The sequence below is a fragment of the Diachasmimorpha longicaudata genome, chromosome 20 (genome assembly GCF_034640455.1).
Source record: "Diachasmimorpha longicaudata isolate KC_UGA_2023 chromosome 20, iyDiaLong2, whole genome shotgun sequence".
Taxonomy (NCBI): Eukaryota; Metazoa; Arthropoda; class Insecta; order Hymenoptera; family Braconidae; genus Diachasmimorpha; species Diachasmimorpha longicaudata.
Window position 1 is genome coordinate 1,599,354 of NC_087244.1, and position 25,853 is coordinate 1,625,206.

At 40.2% G+C, this 25,853-nt stretch overlaps 4 protein-coding genes across 5 annotated transcripts; 2 read left to right on the forward strand and 2 right to left on the reverse strand.

The window, feature by feature from the left end:
• Window positions 1–9,495, reverse strand: LOC135171460 (bromodomain-containing protein 7). 2 transcript variants are annotated; one of them, XM_064138010.1, is made up of 6 exons: window positions 9,264–9,495; window positions 7,744–7,805; window positions 4,315–5,092; window positions 3,321–3,581; window positions 1,968–2,566; window positions 1–740 (listed from the first exon to the last, which is right to left on the reverse strand). In XM_064138010.1, exons 3-6 carry the CDS (start codon window positions 4,986–4,988, stop codon window positions 97–99), a joined length of 2,178 nt encoding a protein of 725 aa, XP_063994080.1. In that variant the 5' UTR covers window positions 4,989–5,092; window positions 7,744–7,805; window positions 9,264–9,495; the 3' UTR covers window positions 1–96. The 2 variants fall into 2 exon arrangements, with proteins under 2 accessions (XP_063994080.1, XP_063994079.1); XM_064138009.1 differs by lacking the exon at window positions 7,744–7,805.
• Window positions 9,496–9,635: 140 nt separating this feature from the next.
• On the forward strand, window positions 9,636–16,016 carry LOC135171475 (uncharacterized protein CG5902). The gene is made up of 4 exons (XM_064138033.1): window positions 9,636–9,985; window positions 10,575–10,685; window positions 10,774–10,979; window positions 12,535–16,016. Exons 1-4 carry the CDS (start codon window positions 9,777–9,779, stop codon window positions 12,699–12,701), a joined length of 693 nt encoding a protein of 230 aa, XP_063994103.1. The 5' UTR covers window positions 9,636–9,776; the 3' UTR covers window positions 12,702–16,016.
• Window positions 16,017–16,512: 496 nt separating this feature from the next.
• On the reverse strand, window positions 16,513–20,073 carry LOC135171474 (uncharacterized). The gene is made up of 4 exons (XM_064138031.1): window positions 19,552–20,073; window positions 19,097–19,268; window positions 18,273–18,401; window positions 16,513–17,174 (listed from the first exon to the last, which is right to left on the reverse strand). Exons 1-4 carry the CDS (start codon window positions 19,671–19,673, stop codon window positions 16,905–16,907), a joined length of 693 nt encoding a protein of 230 aa, XP_063994101.1. The 5' UTR covers window positions 19,674–20,073; the 3' UTR covers window positions 16,513–16,904.
• Window positions 20,074–20,384: 311 nt separating this feature from the next.
• LOC135171477 (peptidyl-prolyl cis-trans isomerase-like) lies at window positions 20,385–25,618 on the forward strand. The gene is made up of 3 exons (XM_064138035.1): window positions 20,385–20,735; window positions 22,795–23,148; window positions 24,714–25,618. Exons 1-3 carry the CDS (start codon window positions 20,532–20,534, stop codon window positions 24,783–24,785), a joined length of 630 nt encoding a protein of 209 aa, XP_063994105.1. The 5' UTR covers window positions 20,385–20,531; the 3' UTR covers window positions 24,786–25,618.
• Window positions 25,619–25,853: the final 235 nt, after the last annotated feature.

Sequence of the window (25,853 nt, forward strand, 5' to 3'; positions counted from 1 at the left end):
TCCTCACAACCCCCTCCCCAGACCCACGAAAATCCAATTTTTCATCCCTAAAGTGACATTTTCCCCTCGATTATCGCACCCTCAGGGCATCAGCTGTTAAGACTCCGACAAAATGTCCTCCAGAGTCTTGTCATCGTGAAGGGGCGAGTGCCCCAGGGTCGGATCACTCTCCAGGAACTCCCTCAGCTCTGACTCCAGGTCCGGGACTCCAGTGGAGTCAGTGGAGACGAGCAGACCAGACCCATTATGAGGTAAACCAATTTGTATCTGCATTGGGGCCTGTGATTGGCTGGAGATACCGATGATCGGGTTTGTCTGGCTGCCTGATGTGATGATGGTCTGCATGGAGGGTGTGGAGGGCATCATGTTGGTGACCTGATTGCTGTTGATGTGGGGTAAGAGGGGATTTTCAGTGATGATCGTGGGGTTGTGAGTGATGGCCTCGACCTCCATTGGTTCTGGTCCACCGACTGGTGCTATTCCCATGGCCCGACGAAGACCGTCGACGGGAGCAATGGCCGACGGTGGTAATTTCTTGGCGATTGTCGTGAGACTGTCGGTGATCTTCTCAGCGAGGGCTGCTTCGACTTGTGGGGCTTTTGGGACGTTGGAGAGGTGGGTGGGGAGTGGGGCTGATAAACGATCGTGCTGGACCTGACGGAGACGGCCGAGTAGTTGGGAGGTGTCGTCGAGACGGGTCTGGAGGGCCAGACGCTCTTCGGTGGACTTCAATTCTTCTTCTGGAATTTTGATTGTGAGAATTTTAGTGAAGTGGTGGAGGAGGAGGGGGAGGTGTAAATATCCAGTCGAAGATATCCAGTTAACAATATCCAATTCGAAAATATCCGATGGTAAAAAACTCAATAGCAAATGTATCAGCGAACATTGAAATCCGGCTTTAAAGTGATCGAAAATCATATTGTTTAGAAGAAAGAGAAAAATCACCCAATTCTCCAGCGAAGATTTCTCGAACATTCCAAAAACCTCAATTCAAATAGTTTTTCTAATCACCCTACAGAGGGATGAGAAACCCACCACGCGCTGAGATTCGTCTACTCAACGGACGTTGCTGACCCTATGTTCATCTACAACGTTGACGAGCAACAGACGTTCAAGTGTTTGTAGTTTTATTTCTCAATTAAATATCTCAAAGAAAGCCTCAATTTTCAATCGCGTATTTAAACTCTAAAAAGGTCTTAGTACATCACCAGCAGTGCGTGAATTGAAATTAACAAACTTTAACTGTAAAATTCTCTCAAAGACGCGAGGTTACGCCTCAAATTATTTATAATAAATTAAACAGTGCATCCCCCAGCAGTCTAACGTGTCTCGTGTCTTTTTATTTTTCTCACTGATCCCAAATCGGCACCGCATACTCGTCGCTATCTCAAACACATATGCTTGTGGATCATATTCTTGTTGAGTGAATATTTGCTTTCTTGATTTATTTTTATTTGGTCGGGTGGTTCGTGGGAATTTTTTGTATTGGATTTGATAGCATTTGGATATTTGTGTTTTGGATATTATTGTTTTGGACATTTTTTATTGGATATTTTTGTTTGGGTATTTTCGACTGGATATTTAGACGTGGAACCCTGAGGATGAGGAGGAGGACGAGGACGTCGAGATGACGAAGATGAGGACGTCGAGATGACGAGGATGAGGATGAGGGCGTCGAGGACGTCGAGATGACGAGGGTAAGGACGAGCATGAAGACGTCGAGATGACGAGGATGAGGATGAGGACGTCAAGATGACGAGGACGACGAGGACGAGGATGAAGACGAGGACATCAAGATGACGAGGATGAGGACGTCGAGGACGTCAAGATGACGAAGACGAGGACGAGGACAAGGACGAGAAGAACGGGAATGAAAACGACGACGTCAAGGACGACCTCGAGGATGACGAGAACATCGAGGACATCCAGAACTACAAGAACAACTACAACAACATCAAAGCTCTTACCATACTCCTCCAAAAAATTAACATCAATCCCCAGCTCCGAGAGTGTCCTCAGTTGTTCAACATCAACCTTCAGCCCCTCACCAGGACTCCCCCTAACCTCCTGATGCTTCTCCAACAAATGCTTGATCTTCTCCTCCTCCTCCTTCAGCCTCCTCTTCTCCTCCAGCAGTTTCTTCGTCTTCCTGTGATCCCCACTCGTCAATATATCCAGCAGATCGTCCACCATCGTCAGCGTGTAATCACAATCCTTCGCAAAATCCAGTATCGACTCAGCGTATTGCACCGCAGTGTCATCACCGTAGGTCGAGTACACCAGCTCCGTCTCCTCCTTCGTAAGATTCGCAAATGTCGAGTCATAACTCGGGGCATAAGACCCAAAGGCCCCATAGTACAGCGGCTTTACCGGCTTCGACATATTCCTGCGATCCTCCCTGAACCCAGCAAGTGATCCTGTACCATGACTCAACTTTCCGATCAACTGGCCCAGTGAAACTGGTCGCTGATTGGTCCCAGGAATGATACCATCCCCGTGAACGATGATCTGTAGACTAGTGGTGCCATCTTTCTTCTGCCTGAGAAATCCCATCTTCGAGTTGTACCTAGTGATGTTGGAAGTGGAATAAAGTAGAGATATATATTGTAGAGGTGGTTTTTGAATATATCGATATCGATATTGATATTTTTATTTGGAGATATTGATGTATCGATGTATCGGGGTTATTATTTTTAAGGTGTAAAAACGCAGGGTGATGGTTATTTTTTAGATGTGTAGATTAATTCGTCGTATTGCCACTGGTTTTATATGTTTTTCCACACCCATTACGTGATACGTTTTGTCTGTCTATTTTTTTGAAAAACTTCCATACAACACTAGACATGACTGGAGTGCTCGAATTATTTTGTTTACATACGTCAATTGATTATTGATTGAATTACTTAGTTACATTGGTTGAGAACTACAATCAGAAAAAAACAGAAATACCCTCGCGCTCGCGTTGAGGTTATAATACGCGAGACGGATAACAGACTGACATTGACAGACGACAGTTGAATTGACATTTACACTTGACAGACAAAGTTGTCAACTTAAAAGCCAACTTTAGTACTAAATTAAAAAGCAGGAAATCGAGTCGACCATTAACAAAAAAAAAGTTTAAAAATGTTAGTATAAAAAAGGATTTAGAATTTTTTGATCATAAATATATCGATTTTTATATCTTTTCAATACTTGTAATATTATATCGATACCTCGATATATCGAAACAATAAATATCGCTCAATAATATCGATACGTTGAAAAAATTATATCGATATATCGATGTATCGATATTTTTTCGACAAGCCCAGTTGTACCTCTTCACTGAGAGTTTATCAGCGACATTCTTGGCAGCACTCCTCGCCTGCTTGAGGATGTCATCTGGTGTGAGATCATCAGGAATTGCCTCGAATTTTCCCAAATTAGCGAGTCGTATTTTCCTCTGGTGCTCCTTCCTGAGCTCCTCAGCCTCTTCATTTCTCTCCTCGAGCTCTCGCTCCTTCTCGATCTGCTCCTCGGTGATGAGGACGTCGGGATTGTTGGGATCCTCAACCCCAAGTTCGAATCCCAGCTCCTCCCTGGGGAATAGTGATGTTGGAAATGGAATAAAGTAGAGATATATATATTGTAGAGGTAATTTTTGAATATATCGATATCGATATTGATATTTTTATTTAAAAATATCGATATATCGATATAATTTTTTTCAACGTATCGATTGTCGAAAAAATATCGATAAGATCGATATATCGATACATCGAAAAAATTATATCGAATCGAACCGAATCGTATCGAATTATATCGAATTGTATCGATATATCGATACATCGAAAAAATTATATCGATATGTATCGATACTCTTTCGATATATCGATATGTATCGATACTTTTTCGATGTATCGATATAATTTTTTGCTTGTCGAAAAAATATCGATACATCGATATATCGATACATCGATATATCGATACATCGAAAAAATATCGATATTTCGATATATCGAAAAAATATCGATACATCGATACATCAAAAAAATATCGATATTTCGTTGTATCGATATATAAAATATCGATATATATCGATACTTTGTATATCGGTGTATCGATATATATCGAAAATATCGATATATATCGGTGTATCGAAAATATCGATATATATCGATACACCGATATATAAAGTACTTCGATACTTCGATATATATCGATACTTTATATATCGATACATCGATATATCAATATTTTTTCGACAATCGATACATTGAAAAAATTATATCGACATATCAATGTATCGATAGTTTTGTTCAACAAACCTACCTGGGTATGTCGTGCATGTACGTCAAAACAGGTCGAAGTTGCCTCAATTTATCATGTGTCACCATCTTGAGGCCAACGTGCAGGAGCTTCTTCGCAGCTTTATAGTATATCGTCTCCGGATGATTGTACACCATCGCATTATCACACATGAGCTTGAAGTCCTCGACGAAGTCGTTGACGTTCCCATAGACGTTATCCTCAATTTTCTTGTTTATGGTACTGAAGTCCATGGGATTAGTGATAATCTGGGAATATCCTGGGGCGAAATTGTCGGTGACAGGCCAGGCAAAGAACTGCTGGGGATCACGTTTCTCCATCGACCTGAGGAGATGCTCCAGAAGTCGCTGAAGAGGTGTTTTCTCAGCAATTTTCTTCAAAACACAAGTTCTTGGCTCACGATGAGGTGATGAACTGCTTGGTGGTGGCTTTGCTGGCACTAGGTGAGGTACCTTCGGTGGATTATCGATGAGGGTCTCATCAGCATCACCAACGGACTCCTGGGATGACTCCTCGCGTCTACGTTTTTTGTCCTTGTGATGATGTTTGTGACGTTTGTCCTTTTTCTTCTTTTTTTTCTTCAGCTTTTTGTGACCCACCAGGTACCTGTCGTAATCGGTGTCATTCTGGGTGACTGAGTAGTTCATACCCAGCTGTTGGTACTGCTGGGATAGCATCGCTGATTGGTTAGGGGACTCGTTACCGTATTCAGGGGTTCCAGTGCTGCCACCAACTTTTAGAATTAGTTTGAGAGCTGGTGGTTTGTCCGGTGATAGGAGGTCTGTTGGGTATGAGACGAGGTCATTAGTGATTAATTGTCTCGGTGAGATGATGAAGAAAAAAATACCTGAGGATGGGAGCACGTCTAAATATCCGGTCGAAAATATCCAGTCGAAGATATCCAGTTAAAAATATCCAATTCGAAAATATCCGATGGTAAAAAACTCAATAGCAAATGTATCAGCGAACATTGAAATCCGGCTTTAAAGTGATCCAAAATCATATTGTTTAGAAGAAAGAGAAAAATCACCCAATTCTCCAGCGAAGATTTCTCGAACATTCCAAAAACCTCAATTCAAATAGTTTTTCTAATCACCCTACAGAGGGATGAGAAACCCACCACGCGCTGAGATTCGTCTACTCAACGGACGTTGCTGACCCTATGTTCATCTACAACGTTGACGAGCAACAGACGTTCAAGTGTTTGTAGTTTTATTTCTCAATTAAATATCTCAAAGAAAGCCTCAATTTTCAATCGCGTATTTAAACTCTAAAAAGGTCTTAGTACATCACCAGCAGTGCGTGAATTGAAATTAACAAACTTTAACTGTAAAATTCTCTCAAAGACGCGAGGTTACGCCTCAAATTATTTATAATAAATTAAACAGTGCATCCCCCCGCAGTCTAACGTGTCTCGTGTCTTTTTATTTTTCCCACTGATCCCAAATCGGCACCGCATACTCGTCGCTATATCAAACACATATGCTTGTGGATCATATTCTTGTTGAGTGAATATTTGCTTTCTTGATTTATTTTTATTTGGTCGTTTGTTTCGTGGGAATTTTTGTATTGGATTTGATAGCATTTGGATATTTGTGTTTTGGATATTATTGTTTTGGACATTTTTCATTGGAGATTTTTGTTTGGGTATTTTCGACTGGATATTTAGACGTGGAACCCTGAGGATGATGAAGCGCCTAGGGTCTACGACAATCAGATGTTGATGTGAGAAAAAAATTTTTTTTCTATTATTTAATTATTTTGGTTTGTGAGAATGACCTGGGGAAGCAAATGCTGGTCCTGGGGGACATCAGCAGCTTTGACTCTTCAACGAGAAAAATTTTTTCCTCATTTCCTGAAGTGCATGCAATCAGGAGGCGGTTTTAGGGTACCAGAGCAATGAGATCGAGCAAAACAGAGGTTATGGTGGGTAAAACTGCCGAAGGTGATGAGGAAAATGTTGATGATTTGATGAATAAATAATAGTGAGGATTGTCGATGGATAAAGTTGATGGTGGGGTTGACAAAATGGAGGTTAAGCTGGTGGATTAATGAAAAAATGGCGATTGTCTTCACTTTCAACGAACTGGAAGCGAGTTGGAAGTAGATTCATTCGGTTGGAGATGATTTATTACAGTACAATCTCGATTATCTGAGGATCTGGATTATCCGAGGGGTCGGGGGTGACTCGGATAACCTCGGGAGGGCTCGGATAAAATGGCCGGAGCCACCGAATATACTCGTTTCCACATGTGTTGGGCGTTTCTCCTTTGTTTTGGGATGATAATACAAGAGTTCGTCGTCGACAATCAACGAAAGGACATCGTCGTGTCACGAGAATAAAAAAAATCCTAGTGAGTGTTGAAAATAAATGATAAACAATAAGGAGATTGGAGGTAGGATAAATTATGATAAATGTCACGTACGATTGTGGTGTTGGAGAAACGATCGTAGGGTATTGGCGACGATGTCGATCTAATTTGGAACAATTGTCGATGAAATACGTCGACGTGGGGGGTCAAGTCGTTAATCGATCAAGTCCCGAGAATATGATAAAATTGACAAAGACTTATTCCTATGGTTCATTAAACTTGTGGTGCATTCAGACTCCCTCAGGTCGCATTAGTGACAGGCGACATTTCATTTATCAATTCTTTGTATACCAAATATCAAGATGTGTCAATACACTTTAACATTTCCATACTTTTGTCATTGAACTTCACTTCGACATTCAGAATTGATAAAAAATCATTGAGAACTTGGAATAATTCATTTAATTCGTGTCACACGAGTTTTTGGTTATCGAGGTTATCCCTCTCCCACGTCACCTCGGATTATCGAGATTGTACTGTTGTGTCCTTGAGGTTGACACCTCCAAGTACCTGGTGAGTATTTATTCTGTCGCACTTCAGGTTTCGTGGAAATAAAAGACAAACATATGTATAATAATAATAAATATGTGGATGAGACACTCCATCAAATCCCAACAAAAATTCTGTCACTTTGTTTCTAGTAATTTTTGTCTCTCGATCGTTGGCACCACCTGGAGACCTCAAAAAATCCCCAGACGATCTTTCAGAAATTCCCCAGGTCCTTTGTCTTCAATTAACACAACAACAATAGAATTTTAAATAAAAAAAATTCCAACAAAAACATTTTATTTCTTTTTCTGGTGACAATTAAAATGATTTCATCAACGTGACGTCCTTCAGAGGGTGTTTTACCCCAGGTAAAGACCCTCTCATTAATTAATTAATTAAGAATCGCTATTTAGTGACAGCAGATAATGAGATCTGACAGAATGACTCACACACAAGCTCAGGAACACTTGAGGAACATTAGAATAATCTTCGAAGCACAATCTAATTGTTCGTGCAACAAAAAAATAAAAATAACTAGTCTGAGATGTTCCGGCAGTTACCCCTAACTTACCCTCTAACTTCTACTCCAACCTCACTCTCAGTTTGTCCGGGGTGAAAACGTAGTCAATAATCCTGTACACCATGTTAAATAATGAGTACAAGATACGAGTGATATCGCAATTTTGAGGTTAAGGTACATATTTATGATACACAAGTAATCGAATTTTAGTTTATCTGTCGTTGAATGTAAACTGATGTTGATGGGCCATTATTTTTGGGTGTCGAAGTGGATTGTTTGATAGGGCCACTGAATAATTGGTGTGTCGTACCCTAAAAATGATGGCGACTCGATGTTTCTTCAACATGTCCACTGACTCTCACACACTCTTACGGTACATTCGATTAATATACTTTGGATTATCGATGGCCAATGGTATGGGACAAGTCCATTAAAAATGTCGACCTAATGATGAGAATCTGACTCACGTGTTGTACCAGAATTTGACTACAACGTCGTATAATTATTGTACATCAGTTGTTAATTAGTATCACGTTAACAAATTGTTACGCATAACCTCATTATCACTGACAAATCCCATAATTATCGTGTGCTGTATCTCAACGTTTCACTTTATCACTCGGAATTATCAGTGGATAATAACAAAGGACATGACCAGTTTAAATAATTAACGGTGCAACAATGATGCAACAAATATTTGAGTTAACGTAGGTCAATAATGAGTTCACCAGGTCCTTGAAATATTCATCCACCGGCTGTTAAAATTCCTGCTGAACATCACCCCCAGGACGTGCGATAATTATCGACAACTATCGAATGACCCAAACTTCCTCGACACGTACACTAAAATCACTCAGAATTTTTTTCCCAAATGATATGAATGGACAAAGGTGCAATTAAAATTACGAAGGGGTCCCTGGACAACTGATTGGGGTCAATTCCATCCCTCGAGGGTGCGTTTCAGTCAAAAAATTAGGATTTTGACGCAAATTTTTGAGGTTATGTTGCCCTTTTCACAATTAAAATGCAAATTCCACCAAAATCTTTGTTTTCTAACTCAAAAAATTAATAATTTTAATGTTATTTACCTATAAACAATAGCAACAACTCCCCTCAACCCCTCCCCAACAATATATCCTCCCCCCAAAGACGATCAACCCCCAGAAGGTACCGAAATCCCCTCGACAAGACGTCGAACCTCAACGACATGCCCTAATTTCCATGAAATTCCACCATTTTAACCCGATTTTTAATTACCACGACTTAATTTAAGGTCCCTAGGTCCCAGAAAAGGACCCAAAAGGCCCAGATCCATGAAATATCCAGTGGAATTTCACGAAAATCTCTCTCTAGGTCTCAGAATATCACAATTTTCCATACGTTCCATACAATTTTGCAACTTGAAGAACAATTCTCATGCGTCAGAGCTTTTTTTAATCTGCAGGACTCATTAGGCTCATTAAATGATGTACTCACAGCGTAATTGGATTGACAGAGACAATGAATTTGTCAGAAGCAGTAAAAAATACCCCGGAAACACAAAGAAAATATAGGATTAACGTATTCCTCACCTTCTTGTCGTTCTCTTTTATGTTTTTTGTGCTTCTTGGAGCCCATAGTCTGCTGTTGCGGCCACAGTTTGATGATTTACAAAGGTATCAACGTAGGTAAATGTAGCACTGACTTCCAGGATGACAACGACGCCAGGAACACGAGAAAATTAACTTGTTTTGTCTGGTAATTGTCGTCGATTCGATAAATCAGACATTAACGTCCGCCATTTTGGAATATTAGTTGGATTGGGGGGCTAGATGTCGTTGTCCACCGATTGATGGTCACACCTGAGGGTTGGAGGGGTGTCCTGGACACCCCTGGGACCGCCATCTACTGGAGATTCCAACAGTTTCTTTGTCTGAATGTGTTTTTATCATGTCCTCAATTGCCAAACTCCTCCCCCCCCCCAGACTGAGGTGGCTCAGTCACCATCAAGGTCTCCACAGATCTGTCCTCTTGATCACAATCATCACCAGTGGATCCATCCTCATCGTCAGGGGTGAAAACGTCTGCTGGAAGGGCTGTAAAAAATGGCATCTAGTGATTATGGTACGAAAAAACAGAAGTTGAATAATTCATCGAGTGCTGTTTGCAATGGAACAGCTCTCACCAATGGGCACAGCACCAAGACATCATCAATTGTTCATCCTGACATGGGATTCTACTGTTTCGATGTCCTGTACCATCAGCTTCATCAACTGGATCCACCAAAATCACCGACATTCAGCAACGAGTCATTGTGAGTACATTTTGATATATCTCGGTGACAAAGGGAGCGTCGGTAATCGTCGAATATCTCGAGAACAAACGATCCGATTTTGATGAGTCTGGACTCATTTTGTAGAACGTGAAAAGACCTTCGAAATGAAAAAAAAAATTGGGACTTTCACTCTGCCGATGTCGAGTTATTGGGCCTTGTGGCGGATGTGCATTCGTTAGGACTGAATAGCCCTTGATATTGTTGTTAACAAAAGGGTTCTGAGGTCTTTGTTTAACTTTTTCATCATTTTTTGTTAAAACTGGGTCTTGTGTGTTCATCCCCACCGCCATCTTTATCTTTATATCACATCTGGGGGGAGATATCTGCTGGAGTTCATGAAGTTTCCTTTGTTTGTCCTGTTGTTGATTAATACTCGATTAATTAATTAGAATCAGGTAAAATGGAGATCTGATCATTGGATGTCGTTCAGGAGACGTCAGGACACGTCAGGACACGTCATCCTTCGGTCATACGACTGAATGAACGAAGAATTTCATCAAAATCTTCAGAAAATCAGAATTCAAAATGGCGGAATTGTTAGTGAGTGGTAATTTCTGATTGTTCGCAGTCCTTTGTTCGTGACCTGGATGATTGGCAAGGACATGAGGCTCAGGGGGTGCATTGGGACCTTTAATGCGATGCAGTTGCACGCAGGACTCAGGGAATACGCCATCACGAGGTAAAAATGATAAAAAAACGATTTAAAAATCATTTTCTGGAGAATTAATTTCAGTCTCATGAGGTTCGTGATTTTTCTGATTCTCCAGTGCCTTCAAGGACTCCAGATTCAACCCGATAACTCGAGATGAGCTTCCTCGACTTCATGTGAGTGTTTCCATTCTAAGACACTTCGAGGATGGGGTGGATTACCTGGACTGGGAGCTGGGAACTCACGGAATTCTTATTGAATTTCATAATGAGAAGGGGAACAAGAGGACGGCGACGTACCTCCCTGACGTCGCTGAGGAACAAGGTGAGAATTTCCAGCGACGATTTTTGAATGTTTCGCTGATGGAAATGTCCTGGTGGGTGGAGTTTTCGGGGTGGAGGGTAGGGGGTTGATGCTGAAGTCGTGGGGGAGTGTGGAGAAGTCGGTGGAGGGGTTCGGTGAGGGTGTGAATGACGAAATAATGGGGGTTGGCTTGGAACTAAGACGACTTGTGGTGATTGTATTACTGAGATGACTCGAGTGTTTTGACACTTTCTGGCCCATCCTCAGGAGATTAATCCAGGGTGTGGCTCTGTCGATCATTTCCTCTTCGTCAAACTTGTTGATGACATTGACAATGTCTGTACCTCGACGAGGTGAATGATTAAATGTCATTTTGACATGGGGGGTAGCCCTTGCTGTCACATCCACATCCCCAGCAAGAGCTTTTACTCTTGTTTAGTCTCTCAACGAGCTCCATCATTCAGGAGATTGGAATTATTTTCAAGGCCTCGACTGACTGACTTCACTTCGCCGATTGATAATTATTTGTAGTTTTAAAAAACTTGAATTCAAATGATTATTGTGGGTGAAAAAAGAAGGGCCGGGTGTGAGTTAAACCGGAGAGCTGACAGCTCTCCAACGGCCTCTCGCTAGCAATCCATTGAACCACCACAGGGCCTATCCACTTCCTGGGCTTAACAATATTAAAAGTCAAGTGTCGTCATGAGAGTCATTCGTCAGGAGTCTCCTCCAACCTAGTCAACATCTCCCCCAATAAAAATTCAACAGTTTTATTCTCCATTGGATTGACCATATTATTGAAAGGGCTGAATGGCGATCGTTGGAGATGCTCTGTCATCGCTCCTGGCACTTCCAGAAGCTAGTCAATGACATCCCCAAAGGCCTCATGACAAAGACAAACTCATCTTCCACAAGAAAGCCACAATTTTGTATCAGAAACTCGAGTTTTCTTTTCCATTTCCGTTCATTCAGCCTCAAATTTGATGAAAAATATTAAAGTCAACATAACCTCAAACTCACAACCTCACCTTTCCTTCTAATAAAATCATAAAATCAACAATAAATTCATGAGCTCGATTTGTCATCACGTGAACATCTCCACCGAGCCCTTGAGTATTTACCCCTCAGTCCTGAGGGCTCAATTTTAATTCCATTCCAACAACACAAACCACCTGACGCTCCAAACACCCAAAAATCATCCAAAAGTATTTTCCCAGAATTCTGATTATTCATCAGAAAAAGCCCCGGGTGTCAGTTCACCCGGACAACTGACACCTCTCCACCTCCCTCTAGCAATCGATCGAACCCCCAGACGACGTATCCACTTCCTCACCCCACCAACAAACCAAAATGGCGTCACGACAGTCATTCGACAGGTTTTCGAGGTTAATCACCTGCTAAATCAACCTGGACACCTCCATCGCAGGCTCATCATCACCTGGACCCACCTCCACCACCTCCACAACCTCTTCACAACCCCCACAACCTCCACAACCCCTTCACAACCTCATTTTTACACTCCAACAACATAAAACACCTCAAAATCTAAATTAATTAAACTCTTTTTCTCTTCTAGGGTGGGATCAGATACAGACAATCGATTCTCTCCTTCACAAGGGCGGCTTCAAGGGGGTTGTCACCCCTGAAATGCGTCGTAGCTTGAAATTAAAAAGGTACCAGTGTGAGAAGGTCACTGTCAGCTATCAGGACTACATCACCAACTGGCAGAACCCCAGATGCTAGCGAACCCTAAATCCAGACATTGGCAGCAGTCCACGTCGCAATCATCCCTTATCTCCAACGATAAAGGGTCAGGCTCACCCCCTCCATCATCTTCATGACTTTAATCACCCGGAAACCTCCCCCAGGTCTCCATTCAACCCCCAGAGGACATCAAAACCCTACGAGACAAAGACCACGAAAATTCTGGGGATTTTCTTCACGAAATTCAGTTATTTCTTTGTGTCTGACCTTGGGAACTTTTTGGAGATGATCCTGGGGTGTCAGTGACATCTGGAGATCATCCCCTGAGACCTTTTGCACCCCAAAATGGCGCCTATTTCTTGGAGAATGAGATATTGGAATTTTGGTATGTGATGGAATCGTTTTTTTGATTGAAAATTTGGGGAATTCAACGCCATTTTGTTTGGGGGATTTTGTGGCGGTGGGGGGTGGGAGGGGGATGATGACGCCATCTTTGGGGGGTGAACTTTCATTAGAAACATTTGGTCTCAGGTTTTTTTATTAAAAAAACACGAGAAATTGATTTGATTTTTGTTTTTCAATTTTTATGGCGTCACAAAGTCGATGAATTTTTGGTGTGTCGTCCTGGGGGACCTGGGGCACCCCAGGATTTAATCATTTTTGGGTCATTTCAACCCTTATCTGGTGGTGAAAATCCCCTAGGAGAAAAAAATCGTGAGGAAGATGTTGTTAATTAAATAATTCAGTGTTTACCATAACCTAAAAACTCTTTTGTTTAATTATTTTCATTTTATTCTGAAATGAAACAAATATTCTGCTCTTCCTTTCGTGTTCGTTAACATTATTGTTTCACGATTTAACGGAGATGTGATGCAATTGTTTATTTGTTCAAGTAAATTGTTTATTTGTTTAAAAATTAACGATAAAAACGTTCAACATTTTTACGAAAAACATTTTAAACCGTAAAATACTGAATATCGATATTGTTTAATTGAAGAAAATTGTTTAAATAAAAGGAGGGTAGTTAATAACAATCTCTTGCAACGATACTAATTGTTAAACATTAAACAAATTGTTTTTATTTAAAAATATCAGTCAAAATGTGAATTAATCGCACGTCAGAAACAGAATTTTCTTTGTCTCGAGTGATAAATACGATCGTACAATCGATTTAATCTCGAAAAAATCGATTTCGATTGTTTGCGGGGGATTACCCGATGTTAATAACAATTAATTAACCAACAATAATAAACAATAAACAGTTTACGGTGCCCAAAAGACGTCAATTCCATCGAATAAAACAAATTGAGGGAGAAAAATAATGATTTTGAGGTTAAAAAACAAAAACCAGAGGATAAAGTCGAGTTTTTGTTGTTTGTTTATAAACAAATGACAAGAATGAATGTTTGTTAACAATAATCGATGGTATTGACAAAGAAATGACACGATATGACACGATATGACGACGTTTTACCACATGTTCGTTCCTGAATTCGACATTTTCGTCTTATTCTGATAAACAAATTGAATAAACAATGTTTATTGCGTTAAACAAATGTACAATGTTAATGTACAATGGACAATGTCAATGTAAAAGTGTCAAGATCGATCTCATTGTGATGATTTTATCGATTAATCACAAATACGAAGTGCAGCTGTTGGATAAAATAACATTGAGGCTCATTCCAGTACATAAATAATTGATTAATTAATTAATTAAGAGTCTTTCGACATTAATAAACAATTGGGAATGATATATTCGATGAAACCTGGCAGATGTCAATGATAATTCGATTGGGAAACAGTAAATCCTGTGTCAAAGTGTCTGTAAATCATTCAGAGACAGGAATAACAATGAAAAATTAATTTGTTTAAACATTACAATCGAAAAATGTTGTGAATAATGTCGTTAATGTCGACTCGAGTCTCTGACGTCGAATTAAAATAACGAAACTTCTTGAAAACAGATTTTATTTCGAGAAAAATCGCATTAAAGTCGAGTTTTTCAGAAAATTGTTTATTTAACAATTTCAATGTGCAATAAATTAATTCGACGTCGTGGGGATGAGCATTCGGAATTGTTTATGACATTTGTCACGTTGGAATGAACAAATTAAATGAACAGTCTTCAGTGAAGACACAAATGTTTTCACAAATGTCGAACATAACCTCAAATTAATTAACTCACAAGACGTAATTACGTTCTAATTGTTAATGAATCCGAGTGCAGAAGGTGTTGTTGCATCGAGTGACATCAAAGATCATTTCAGGACACGATTAATTAACCGATAAACTCATTAATTAATTGAAACTTCGTCTGATGTGGGTCAATCGACGAAGAACAAAGGAAAAATCACTTGTCGAAGCCCTAATTTGTTGGGTAAAATTGTCGTTAATTAACTAAATTATTTTGTCACAACGAAATGATCTTTTGTTCATCAAAATCAATTAACAAATTAACCGAAGAATTTACCTGAATATCGAGCCTTCTCGAGTCTCTTTCTTTGTCTGTACAATGAAAAATCCAAAATGGCTGACAAAATGACACTTTTACGACATTTTCTTTGTTTTCTAACAAAGAAATTGATAATCTTTTGTTGTTAATTCATTTGCCAGTGCTTCAGGTCATTATTTCTCTCACCATTAATTAGAGAGACGATCTGATTGTCGTACTCCACGAGCTGGTGTTAATTACTGCCAATATATTCATTATTGTACCCTCCCAGCGATAATTAACAGCTAAACTCATCGATAAATAATAAATGAACAATTGTAATCGCTGATCGATGGTATTAATCAACTGCTCGTTACTTAATTACGTTAAAATAATTAATCAGTAACGCTTGAGATCTCCATTGATACCATTATTGAAGCATCAGTAATCAATCGAAGTAACTGCCAATTTTAATTACGTAGTTGACATGTAGGTTATTAATTGTTTAACAGACTAGTTAATGGAGGATAATGAGGTGATTTAACAGAGGATTTAGGCACTGGTGATGGTGTTGATAGGTTAGGTGATGTCTGTCGCTGTTATTCAGTGGAAATTTGTCATTTTCTATTGACTATTTCATTGATGTCTTGGAAATTGCTGTTGAATCGTTGATTAGAGGACTAATTATACCTTTAAGAGGTGATTAGGGTCTTGATTCAGAGGTGGGATGAGGTTTTCTTTGTTCAGGAGACCTGAGCTCCTCATTTTGGGTGCGATTTAACCTCTGGATTGAGAATGAAATGAATATTTCAGTGGAAAAGTTTGTAATCTTCACGAAAATAACGTAAATATATGATATATATGATTAATGGCACCGTGTATCACAGTGAGTTAAATAAATAAAAGTTTCTTATCAACAATTGAGAGATTGTTATTAATTTTAATGAATAAAAGGTGGAGATGGGGGTTTTGGGGAACGCCAAAGTGCAGACAAAGGAAAAACAGACGAATTGAGGTACCACATGTTATTTATTTATTTAAAGTTGATTGGAATTGACAATTGACATCAGTGACATCATGTTCGAGACATTAGGGGGGAGGTGTCCAGAAGATGACGATTTATGAAGGACAACAGGACCAGGAGAATTGATTTTTGGAGTTTTTTGTTGACAGAATTTGAGGTTAGGAAACTTTTTATTCAGTTTTACCTCAATTTTTCGTGATGATGATCATCAACTGGACGAAACTGCACCTCAGGATGTCCAGACTTCATGTCTGGAGGTGTATATTGACGTTTGAGGTCACTAGACAGCGGTTTCGATCGATATACGACGTCCAAAGATCGATTTGTTGCTTTTTTCGTTTGGAATTAAACAAAAATTTGATTAAATTCTGGGAATTAAAATAATTAAACACTTTTGGGTGCCTTAAAAACCGATTATTATTATTATAAATGATTTGAGGGAGTGTTATAAACAATTATTCGACTGATTATTATTAAAAAATGAGTCTGAACAGTCGAAAAATCGTTTTTTGCAACGAATTTACAACAAATTAACGTGACGTCACATGTGATTTCCACTTTAACGCCCTCCCCAGGGGGTAATGGGGAGGGGGTTAACTTCCCCCCCGCCCTTGACCCTTCCCCAAGGTCAGGTTAACAAACAAAAGACTATTTGTTGACTCCAAAAGGAAAAAAATTCGAGTTTTGGAGGTGGAATCCTGGGAAAACCCCAAAATCCAACGAATTTATTGATAATTTTTCAATTAATTTAATTAAATGCAGAGGGTGGGGACATCAGGATGATTCACTGGGGTGTTCCACCCCCGGGGCTTCCACCCTTCCCCCTGGACTTCAACTCCTCGAGGTACTCAGCCTCGACAGTCAATAGTTTCTGCTGAACATTCAGAAGTGACTCTTTCTCTTTGTAGGTTAGGAAAGCAGCAGTGAAGGCGTGAAAAAGGATCAGAAGGAGGAACTTCTCCCTCGCGGAGACAATCCACTTCCACCAGAGTTTAATTGTTCCCTTGTAATCACCCCAGTAGGGTAGTCTGTAGGTTCCATGACGAGTTGCGTACTGAAATGAAGATATTAAAGAGGAATTAGGTCTCAGGGAAATGATAGAAAGACGTCATCGAGGGTGAATTATCGTAGGTTTCTAGGGTAAAGTGTTTTATTTTAATTAATTAATTGACGGGAAATTCTAGGGAAAAGGGTGTCATTTTAATTGATTAATAGAGGGGGAACTCTAGGGGAAAGGGTTTAATTTTAATTGATTAATTGGTGGGAAATTCTAGGGGAAAGTGTTATATTTTAATGAATTAATTGATGTGGAACTCTAGGGGAAAGTGTTTCATTTCAATTAATTAGTTAAAGTAAAACTTTAGGGGACAATGTGTCATTTTAATTAATTAATTAATTTATAGGAAACTCTAGGGGAAAGTGTTTAATTTTAATTAATTAATTCATGTGAAATTCTAGGGGAAAGTGTTCCACTTGAATTAATTAATTAATTAATGTGAAACACTAGGGGAGGATTTCACTCTAATTAATGAATTATTTAATTACTAATTAATTGATTAGGGTGAAACCCAAAAAAAATCAAACATTCAACATAAATTAATTAATTAATTAACACCGTAATCAATTAATTAACAGTCTAATTCGTTAAATAATATAAAAATTGATTGATGAATGTGAAACACCAGGGGAGGACTTCACTTTAATTAATTAATTAATTATTAATTGATTAATTGAAGTGAAATACTTTCCCCTAGGGTTTCACATTAATTAATTAATATAAAACGCTCGGGGAAAATGTTTTATTTTAATTAATTAATTAATATTAAACTCTAGGGAAACGTATTTAATTTTAATTAATTAATTAATCTGAACCTCCAGGGGAGGATTTCGCTTTAATTAATGAATTATTCAATTATTATCTGATTAATTAATGTGAAACCCTTCCCCCCAAGTCATTATAAGACTAATTAACCCATAATTTAATTACTGAATGACTTATATCCGACAATTACCAAAAAAAAACACTAAAAAATTCTCTTAAAAAGTCGTCAGCAGTGAAATATCACACCTTTTGCATTGAAATTTTGATTGATTCATCAACATTAATTAATTTTTAACAAAACAAAATTTATTTATTTATTATTAAAGTCACCATGAAATTAGCGAGCGGTGACAACGTCAAAGGATAACCCAATCCAAACGTCAGCTGGAGAAGAATCGCCTTCTGCTGGAGGCACACCAGACACTGGGTTTTGTTCAGGTACAAGTCGTGAGTGACGAACTGCAACGACAAACAACATCATTACGACGAAAATATAATTATTTTTTAATTAAGAAAATTGATGAAGTGAAATCTCGTTCGGTAAATATTTGATTTTAGAGGTTATGTGGGGTATTTTATTCCATTTGGGTTCCAGTCCTCGTTCTTCAAGGTTAGATGACAGTGTCCAGGCCCTAGGGAATATCTAGGGTGTTCGGTGGGTTGGTTGATAAGAAGGGGAGAGGGGGAGGGGGGCTGGGTTCGAGTCCTGAGTGGGATAAAGTGGACATTTTTCTCTCAAATTTTGATTTTCTTCGAGTTATTTTGTGGATAAATGAGGTTAGGACTGAGTTTCTAGGGAATTCCTAGGGAATTTGGTGGCTTTGTTGGTGAGGACACCTGGTGTGAGACTAGGAGAGGTGGGTTCGAGTCCTGGGTGGGATAAACTGGACATTTTTCTCTCGAATTTCGATTTTCTTCGAGTTATTTTGTGGATAAATGAGGTTAGGACTGGGTTTCTAGGGAATTCCTAGGGAATTTCGTTGCTAAGTTGGTAAGGACACCTGGTGTGAGACTAGGAGACCTGGGTTCGACTCCCAGGAAAGTCTTTCTGTCCATCTGCTTCACTTTCCCCCTCCAAAATCCTCATTATCCATCAAAAATCCATCAAAATTTCCCTAAAAAAAATCAAATAAAATTCTATTTTAAGTTCATACTATCGCATGGGATCCAGCAATCATCACCGCAGGTGCCATTCCCATTGCTACAGTAGTCGCTAGCTTTCCATAACTGTATAATGATAATTTTCGTCTAAAATGTGTGTTAATTACAAGTCCTCCAATTGTTCCAGCAGCTCCAAGCAATGGAATTCCAATACGAAAGGGCCATCTACAAGAAAAATATTAATAAATTATTATTATTATTATTATTAACAAAGTTATTATTATTATTTATTATTGATTATTTATTATGTAGCATTGATTATTTATTTATTTATTAGTCATTATTTAGTATTTATTGTTTAGTATTGATTATTTGTTATTTATTCATTTGTTATTCATTATTTAACTCATTATTATCACTCGTAATTAAAGAGGTTAATTGAGTACTGAGAAACTTGGTAAATAATGCTCAATAATTAGTTAATTAATTGAGATAATGAGACACTCACACTTCTGCTAATTTTGGCCAGGATTTGATGGTCTCCCACTGGTGATTAATGGCGTCATTCTCATCGACGACAACAGCTTCCTTGGGAATGTCCGATAAGGACGAGGAGGTGCGTATTGCCATCACTGATGATAATGAGGGGTAATTAATGATGAAGGGACGAGACTTTGGGGGATTGCATAACGTGAGAGACGGCTTGGCGAGTTCCTCGCGGCCATGTTGATGGTTTTGGGAGGTTAATTTGGGGGTGTCACCTGGAGAAAGAGGAGAGAGTCGATTTGCTGGGGTAGAGGATGTCTGGAGATCGCGTGGGGAGTATTTAGAGTCCCTATGGCCGCCATTTTAGTACTAGATTCCAGTATGGACATTTATTCATGAAATTTTTCACTTTTTTTTGTTTGTTTAATTGTTTGCTGTGTCGAGGGGGTCGAAATGGCTCCCCACCTTGAGGACAATGACCTGGAGAATGTTATTGAACACCTGGACACGAAATATCCTCCAGAATTCCCCAAAATCGCTCCCCACGCCCGCCATTTTGCCCCTAGATTCCCCCAACCACATTAATTCATCAAATTTTTTAATTTATTTAATTACTACCCCCATCCAGGGCCTCCAAATCCCTCCCCACAATCACAACAACCACCCCAACACCATCATCAACCCCCTGGCCCCCAAAACATCCCCCAAAAATTCCCCAGAATCCCCCCCATTACCAACTTTCCTCGCTTTTCCCCATATTTTCCCCCAAAATCCCCACCAACACCCACCGGAAGTCGTCCCCACTGACTATCCCATTATCCACATCCCACCCTCTTCCCCCGACATCAAACCCTCATATCATTACGCAATAATAAATCCCAAAAAGCCTCCAGCACGTGGTGAACGTCCCCCAATATCCCAATTCCCCACCATTAATCCACCGAATTCCATGAAAATCACTCCACTCGTCGCCATAAAGACATTCCAGTGGTGCCAGCAGTAATGGCGTTGGCATCGATCTGTCGCTTGTCAATTGATTCGACCTTCAGTAGGTTCAGCCATTTGGGAGCCACCGCCCGCCGCAGTCGCCCGTCCTCAGCAAGTCTCATTAAAAGTTTTGCAGCGTCAGCTCTAAAAATGCCTCTGCCACGTGTTTTCTTCGACATGACCGCCAACAATCAGCCGGTGGGTCGTATCGTCATGGAGGTGAGTCATTAAATCATCAATTAACCCCCTAAACCCCATAAACCCTCGACCACCAGCACTGACCCCCCCAGTTGTCCATCTGATTGTGGCCATTTTTCATGATCGAGACCCAGCGTCTGGACAAATTCAGTCTCAGACGACTTCCTGAAGTCTTTTAAGGCCCAATTGTCGTTGTTATCGGTCCTGAGGTGGACGTGGGTCAGTCTGGGGGTGGGTAGAAGGCCCTCAAGGCCCTTGAGGCCCTTTTTAAGACGAGATTATGAGTTTTTGGTGCCGGCCATTGTTCGCCTCGTGCCTCGTGCGCAAAATTTTCCATTCGTCATGTTCTGACATTTTTTTTAGCTCCCGGAGACGTTTCTTTTGTTTAATTGAATGTTTTGGGACCTGGGGAGAGCCCTCGAGGGTGGGAAAGTGGGCCCTTTGTGATGGAGTTGGAGATTGTGATGGAAAAAAATTTTTTGTTGATTTATTTCGTGTTTTTTGGGGGATAAAATGGGGATTTTTGGACCTCGTGGGGCCCACGTGGGCCCATTTTATCACATTTTTGGGGACTAATGTGTGGGTTGATGGATTATTCGGATTTTGGGGCCTTTTAGGGGCCTTTTAGGGCACGAGGAGTCGGTTTTTTCGGTCTTTGTGGTGTCGTAGAATTGGATTTAACCTCCATTTTGATTTTTTTATAGGGGAATCATTAACAAATGTTCGTTAAAAGACAAAATTTCAGGTTTTTTCTTCATTTTCGGGTCCTTGGGGGTCCTTCAGGCCCCTCGACGACGCCATCCTGACAATTAATAACCAAAATTGAAGTTTTTAATGAGTTTTTTGTCTTTTTTGTCTGGAATGACGCCATTTTTGAGGTTAGAAAGTGGCTAATTCTGAAAATAATTAATTTCTGGTGATTTTATCACTCACTAAACCACCAAATGTCTGACCAGACCCACCTGGGGGGCCCCTCGACACGTTAATTAACTCCTCATTAACTTATTGACGAAAACAAGTCCCAAAATCCCTCAGGAACACGTGATTTCCCTGAAAAAAATCGACAAAACAAAGAAAAACCTTCGCAGCTTTGGAAATTCGCCCTAAAACCCAACAATTTTTATCTAAACCCCATCATAAATCATCCAGAACCTGAAGAAAGTGATTTTTCAAGGTCGAGGGTCCATTGAAGGGTCCATAGCACCAGAAAACCCCAGGAAAATCCATGAAAAACCTCCCCTCGAGCAGAATTCCCCAGATCATCAGCCACAGGAGCAGATTTTATCACAAAACTCAGTCTTTCCCCTCTCAAATAATAATAATAACATTTTTCTGATGGTTATGGGGTCAGGGACCTGGTGATGGTGCCCCAGGTCGTCCTTCTGGGTCAGTGGAGTCATGAAGATGTTGATTTTTCCAGTTGAGAACTGATGTGACACCGAAAACTTGTTAATTTGGGTGAATCCAATTTTCTGGGGAATTTCTGGTGTTTTTGGGGAAATTATGGAATGAAAGTTGGATTTCATGGAATTGGTGAGGTTTTTGGGGTAGGTTTTGAGGGGGGGAGGTGAATTGTTTAATTATTGAGGGGAATTGTTGATAATTTGGGGGGAATCAATTTTTCTGGGGAGTTTCTGGTTTTTTTTGGGGAATTTCTGGTGTTTTTGGGGAAATTATCGAGTGACATTTGGATTTCACGTAATTGATGACGTTTTAGTGGTTATTTATCAGTGGGGGAGGTGAATTGTTTAATTATTGACGGGAATTATTGTTAATTTGGGTGAATCCAACTTTTCTGGGGATTTTCTGGTTTTTTTTTGGGGAATTTCTGGTGTTTTTGGGGGAATTATCGAGTGAAATTTGGATTTCACGTAATTGGTGAGGTTTTAGTGGTTATTTTTCAGTGGGGGAGTCGAAGTGTTTAATTATTAACAGAAACTGTTATTAATTCCAGTGAATCCATTTTTTTTCTGGGGAATTTGGGGATTTTTCTGATGGTTATGGGGTCGGGGACCTGGTGATGGTGCCCCAGGTCTTTCTCCTGGGTCAGTGGAGTCATGAAAATGTTGATTTTTTCCAGTTGAGAACTGATGTGACACCGAAAACTGCTGAGAACTTCCGCGCCCTCTGCACTGGGGAGATGGGATTCGGTTACAAGGGCAGCAGCTTCCACAGGGTCATCCCCAATTTCATGTGTCAGGGGGGTGATTTTACGAATCACAATGGCACTGGTGGAAAGTCAATTTATGGAACGAAATTCCAGGATGAAAATTTCCAGCTGAAACACGTAGAGCCTGGACTATTGTCAATGGCTAATGCTGGACCTGATACTAATGGAAGTCAGTTCTTCATCACATGTGCTAGGACTAGTTGGCTGGATGGTAAACACGTTGTCTTTGGGAAGGTCATCGAGGGAATGGACGTTGTGAGACAGGTGAGAGGGATTTGGTAGCTAAAAGAGGTTGTGAAGGGGTTGTGGAGGTTGTGGGGGTTGTGAAGAGGTTGTGGAGGTTGTGGAGGTGGGTCCAGGTGATGATGAGCCTGCGATGGAGGTGTCCAGGTTGATTTAGCAGGTGATTAACCTCGAAGACCTGTCGAATGACTGTCGTGACGCCATTTTGGTTTGTTGGTGGGGTGAGGAAGTGGATACGTCGTCTGGGGGTTCGATCGATTGCTAGAGGGAGGTGGAGAGGTGTCAGTTGTCCGGGTGAACTGACACCCGGGGCTTTTTCTGATGAATAATCAGAATTCTGGGAAAATACTTTTGGATGATTTTTGGGTGTTTGGAGCGTCAGGTGGTTTGTGTTGTTGGAATGGAATTAAAATTGAGCCCTCAGGACTGAGGGGTAAATACTCAAGGGCTCGGTGGAGATGTTCACGTGATGACAAATCGAGCTCATGAATTTATTGTTGATTTTATGATTTTATTAGAAGGGAAGGTGAGGTTGTGAGTTTGAGGTTATGTTGACTTTAATATTTTTTATCAAATTTGAGGCTGAATGAACGGAAATGCAAAAGAAAACTCGAGTTTCTGATACAAAATTGTGGCTTTCTTGTGGAAGATGAGTTTGTCTTTGTCATGAGGCCTTTGGGGATGTCATTGACTAGCTTCTGGAAGTGCCAGGAGCGATGACAGAGCATCTCCAACGATCGTCATTCAGCCCTTTCAATAATATGGTCAATCCAATGGAGAATAAAACTGTTGAATTTTTATTGGGGGAGATGTTGACTAGGTTGGAGGAGACTCCTGACGAATGACTCTCATGACGACACTTGACTTTTAATATTGTTAAGCCCAGGAAGTGGATAGGCCCTGTGGTGGTTCAATGGATTGCTAGCGAGAGGCCGTTGGAGAGCTGTCAGCTCTCCGGTTTAACTCACACCCGGCCCTTCTTTTTTCACCCACAATAATCATTTGAATTCAAGTTTTTTAAAACTACAAATAATTATCAATCGGCGAAGTGAAGTCAGTCAGTCGAGGCCTTGAAAATAATTCCAATCTCCTGAATGATGGAGCTCGTTGAGAGACTAAACAAGAGTAAAAGCTCTTGCTGGGGATGTGGATGTGACAGCAAGGGCTACCCCCATGTCAAAATGACATTTAATCATTCACCTCGTCGAGGTACAGACATTGTCAATGTCATCAACAAGTTTGACGAAGAGGAAATGATCGACAGAGCCACACCCTGGATTAATCTTCTGAGGATGGGCCAGAAAGTGTCAAAACACTCGAGTCATCTCAGTAATACAATCACCACAAGTCGTCTTAGTTCCAAGCCAACCCCCATTATTTCGTCATTCACACCCTCACCGAACCCCTCCACCGACTTCTCCACACTCCCCCACGACTTCAGCATCAACCCCCTACCCTCCACCCCGAAAACTCCACCCACCAGGACATTTCCATCAGCCAAACATCCAAAAATCGTCGCTGGAAATTCTCATTTTATCCCCAACGTACCATAAACTCTTTCATAAAAAATCAATTTTCTCTTTCAGCTCGAAGCTCTCGGCGCCCAGAGCGGCAAGACCACCAAGAAGATCGTCATCGCCGACTGCGGTGAACTATAAACTCCAATTAATCAGCCCTACAATTAGCTGGTGATTATCTTCCTTCCTCTACGTCTCACCACATTAATCAGCGAAAGAAATGAAACCTAAAGATGAATAAAGAGCATTGAACAAAAGACGAACAACAAATTCCCATATTCAACACACTATTCACAACGTTCACCACTCCCTCAGGGTCAAGGTCACCCTGGGACAGTCCAACGTGCCCCCAAAACCATCAAAATTCAGCAAAAAAAACTCCAAATCACTAATTAATCCTCACGAAATTACCAACAAATGTCGTTCCAACTCTCGAAATTAGAACTTTTCTTTGTTCTAACTCTCAGTACTCGACTTTTCCAATTATCAAACCATTAATTAGTCGTTAATTAACCATTTGTTAGCCGGTAATTAGTCCTGTCACGTGGTAAACTATCAAAATCGACGTTCAGTTCAGTGATTTTTTAATAATTTTCTTTGTCCCTAGGGTTTTTCAGTCTTTTTATCTGATTTTTCGTACCTTCAGGGCCGATTGTCAAACGGTTACACTCTTCCGGACCTTAAAATACTGTCAGAAGGGTTGGGAGAAGGGTTTAGGGTGTGATGAAGCTGATTTTGTAAATTAATTACCGTAATTTCGACTGTTTTTTTGTACATTTTTGAGGTTAAGTTTCTTTGTCAGGTGAATTATCTGGTGAATTTTTGGATAAATGACCTTCACCCCCTGGGGAATGTCCTCATGGTGGGGTTTAATTGTAGACAACAGTCCTGAGACTGTACTGAAGAGTGTACTACCCTTGACCAATCGTCGTTACTCCATTTTCTACTTAATAAATTGTTTTCAGAAACAATAATTGTTGATTTCGTTTCCCTCACATTCCCACCACTGGAGACGTGATAAAATCATGATTTTTTAGGTCCTGGGGAATGTTACCCCATCACTGACACTTTGATTCACCAATTTACACTTCACGAAGATGTTGGAGACCCTGAAGACGAAGCTGATGTGGGTCAATGGCTTGAGGACACAGTTCCCAGGTCCATAGTCCAACATAACCTAGAAATATCGACTAAAACGTGGGATAAAAT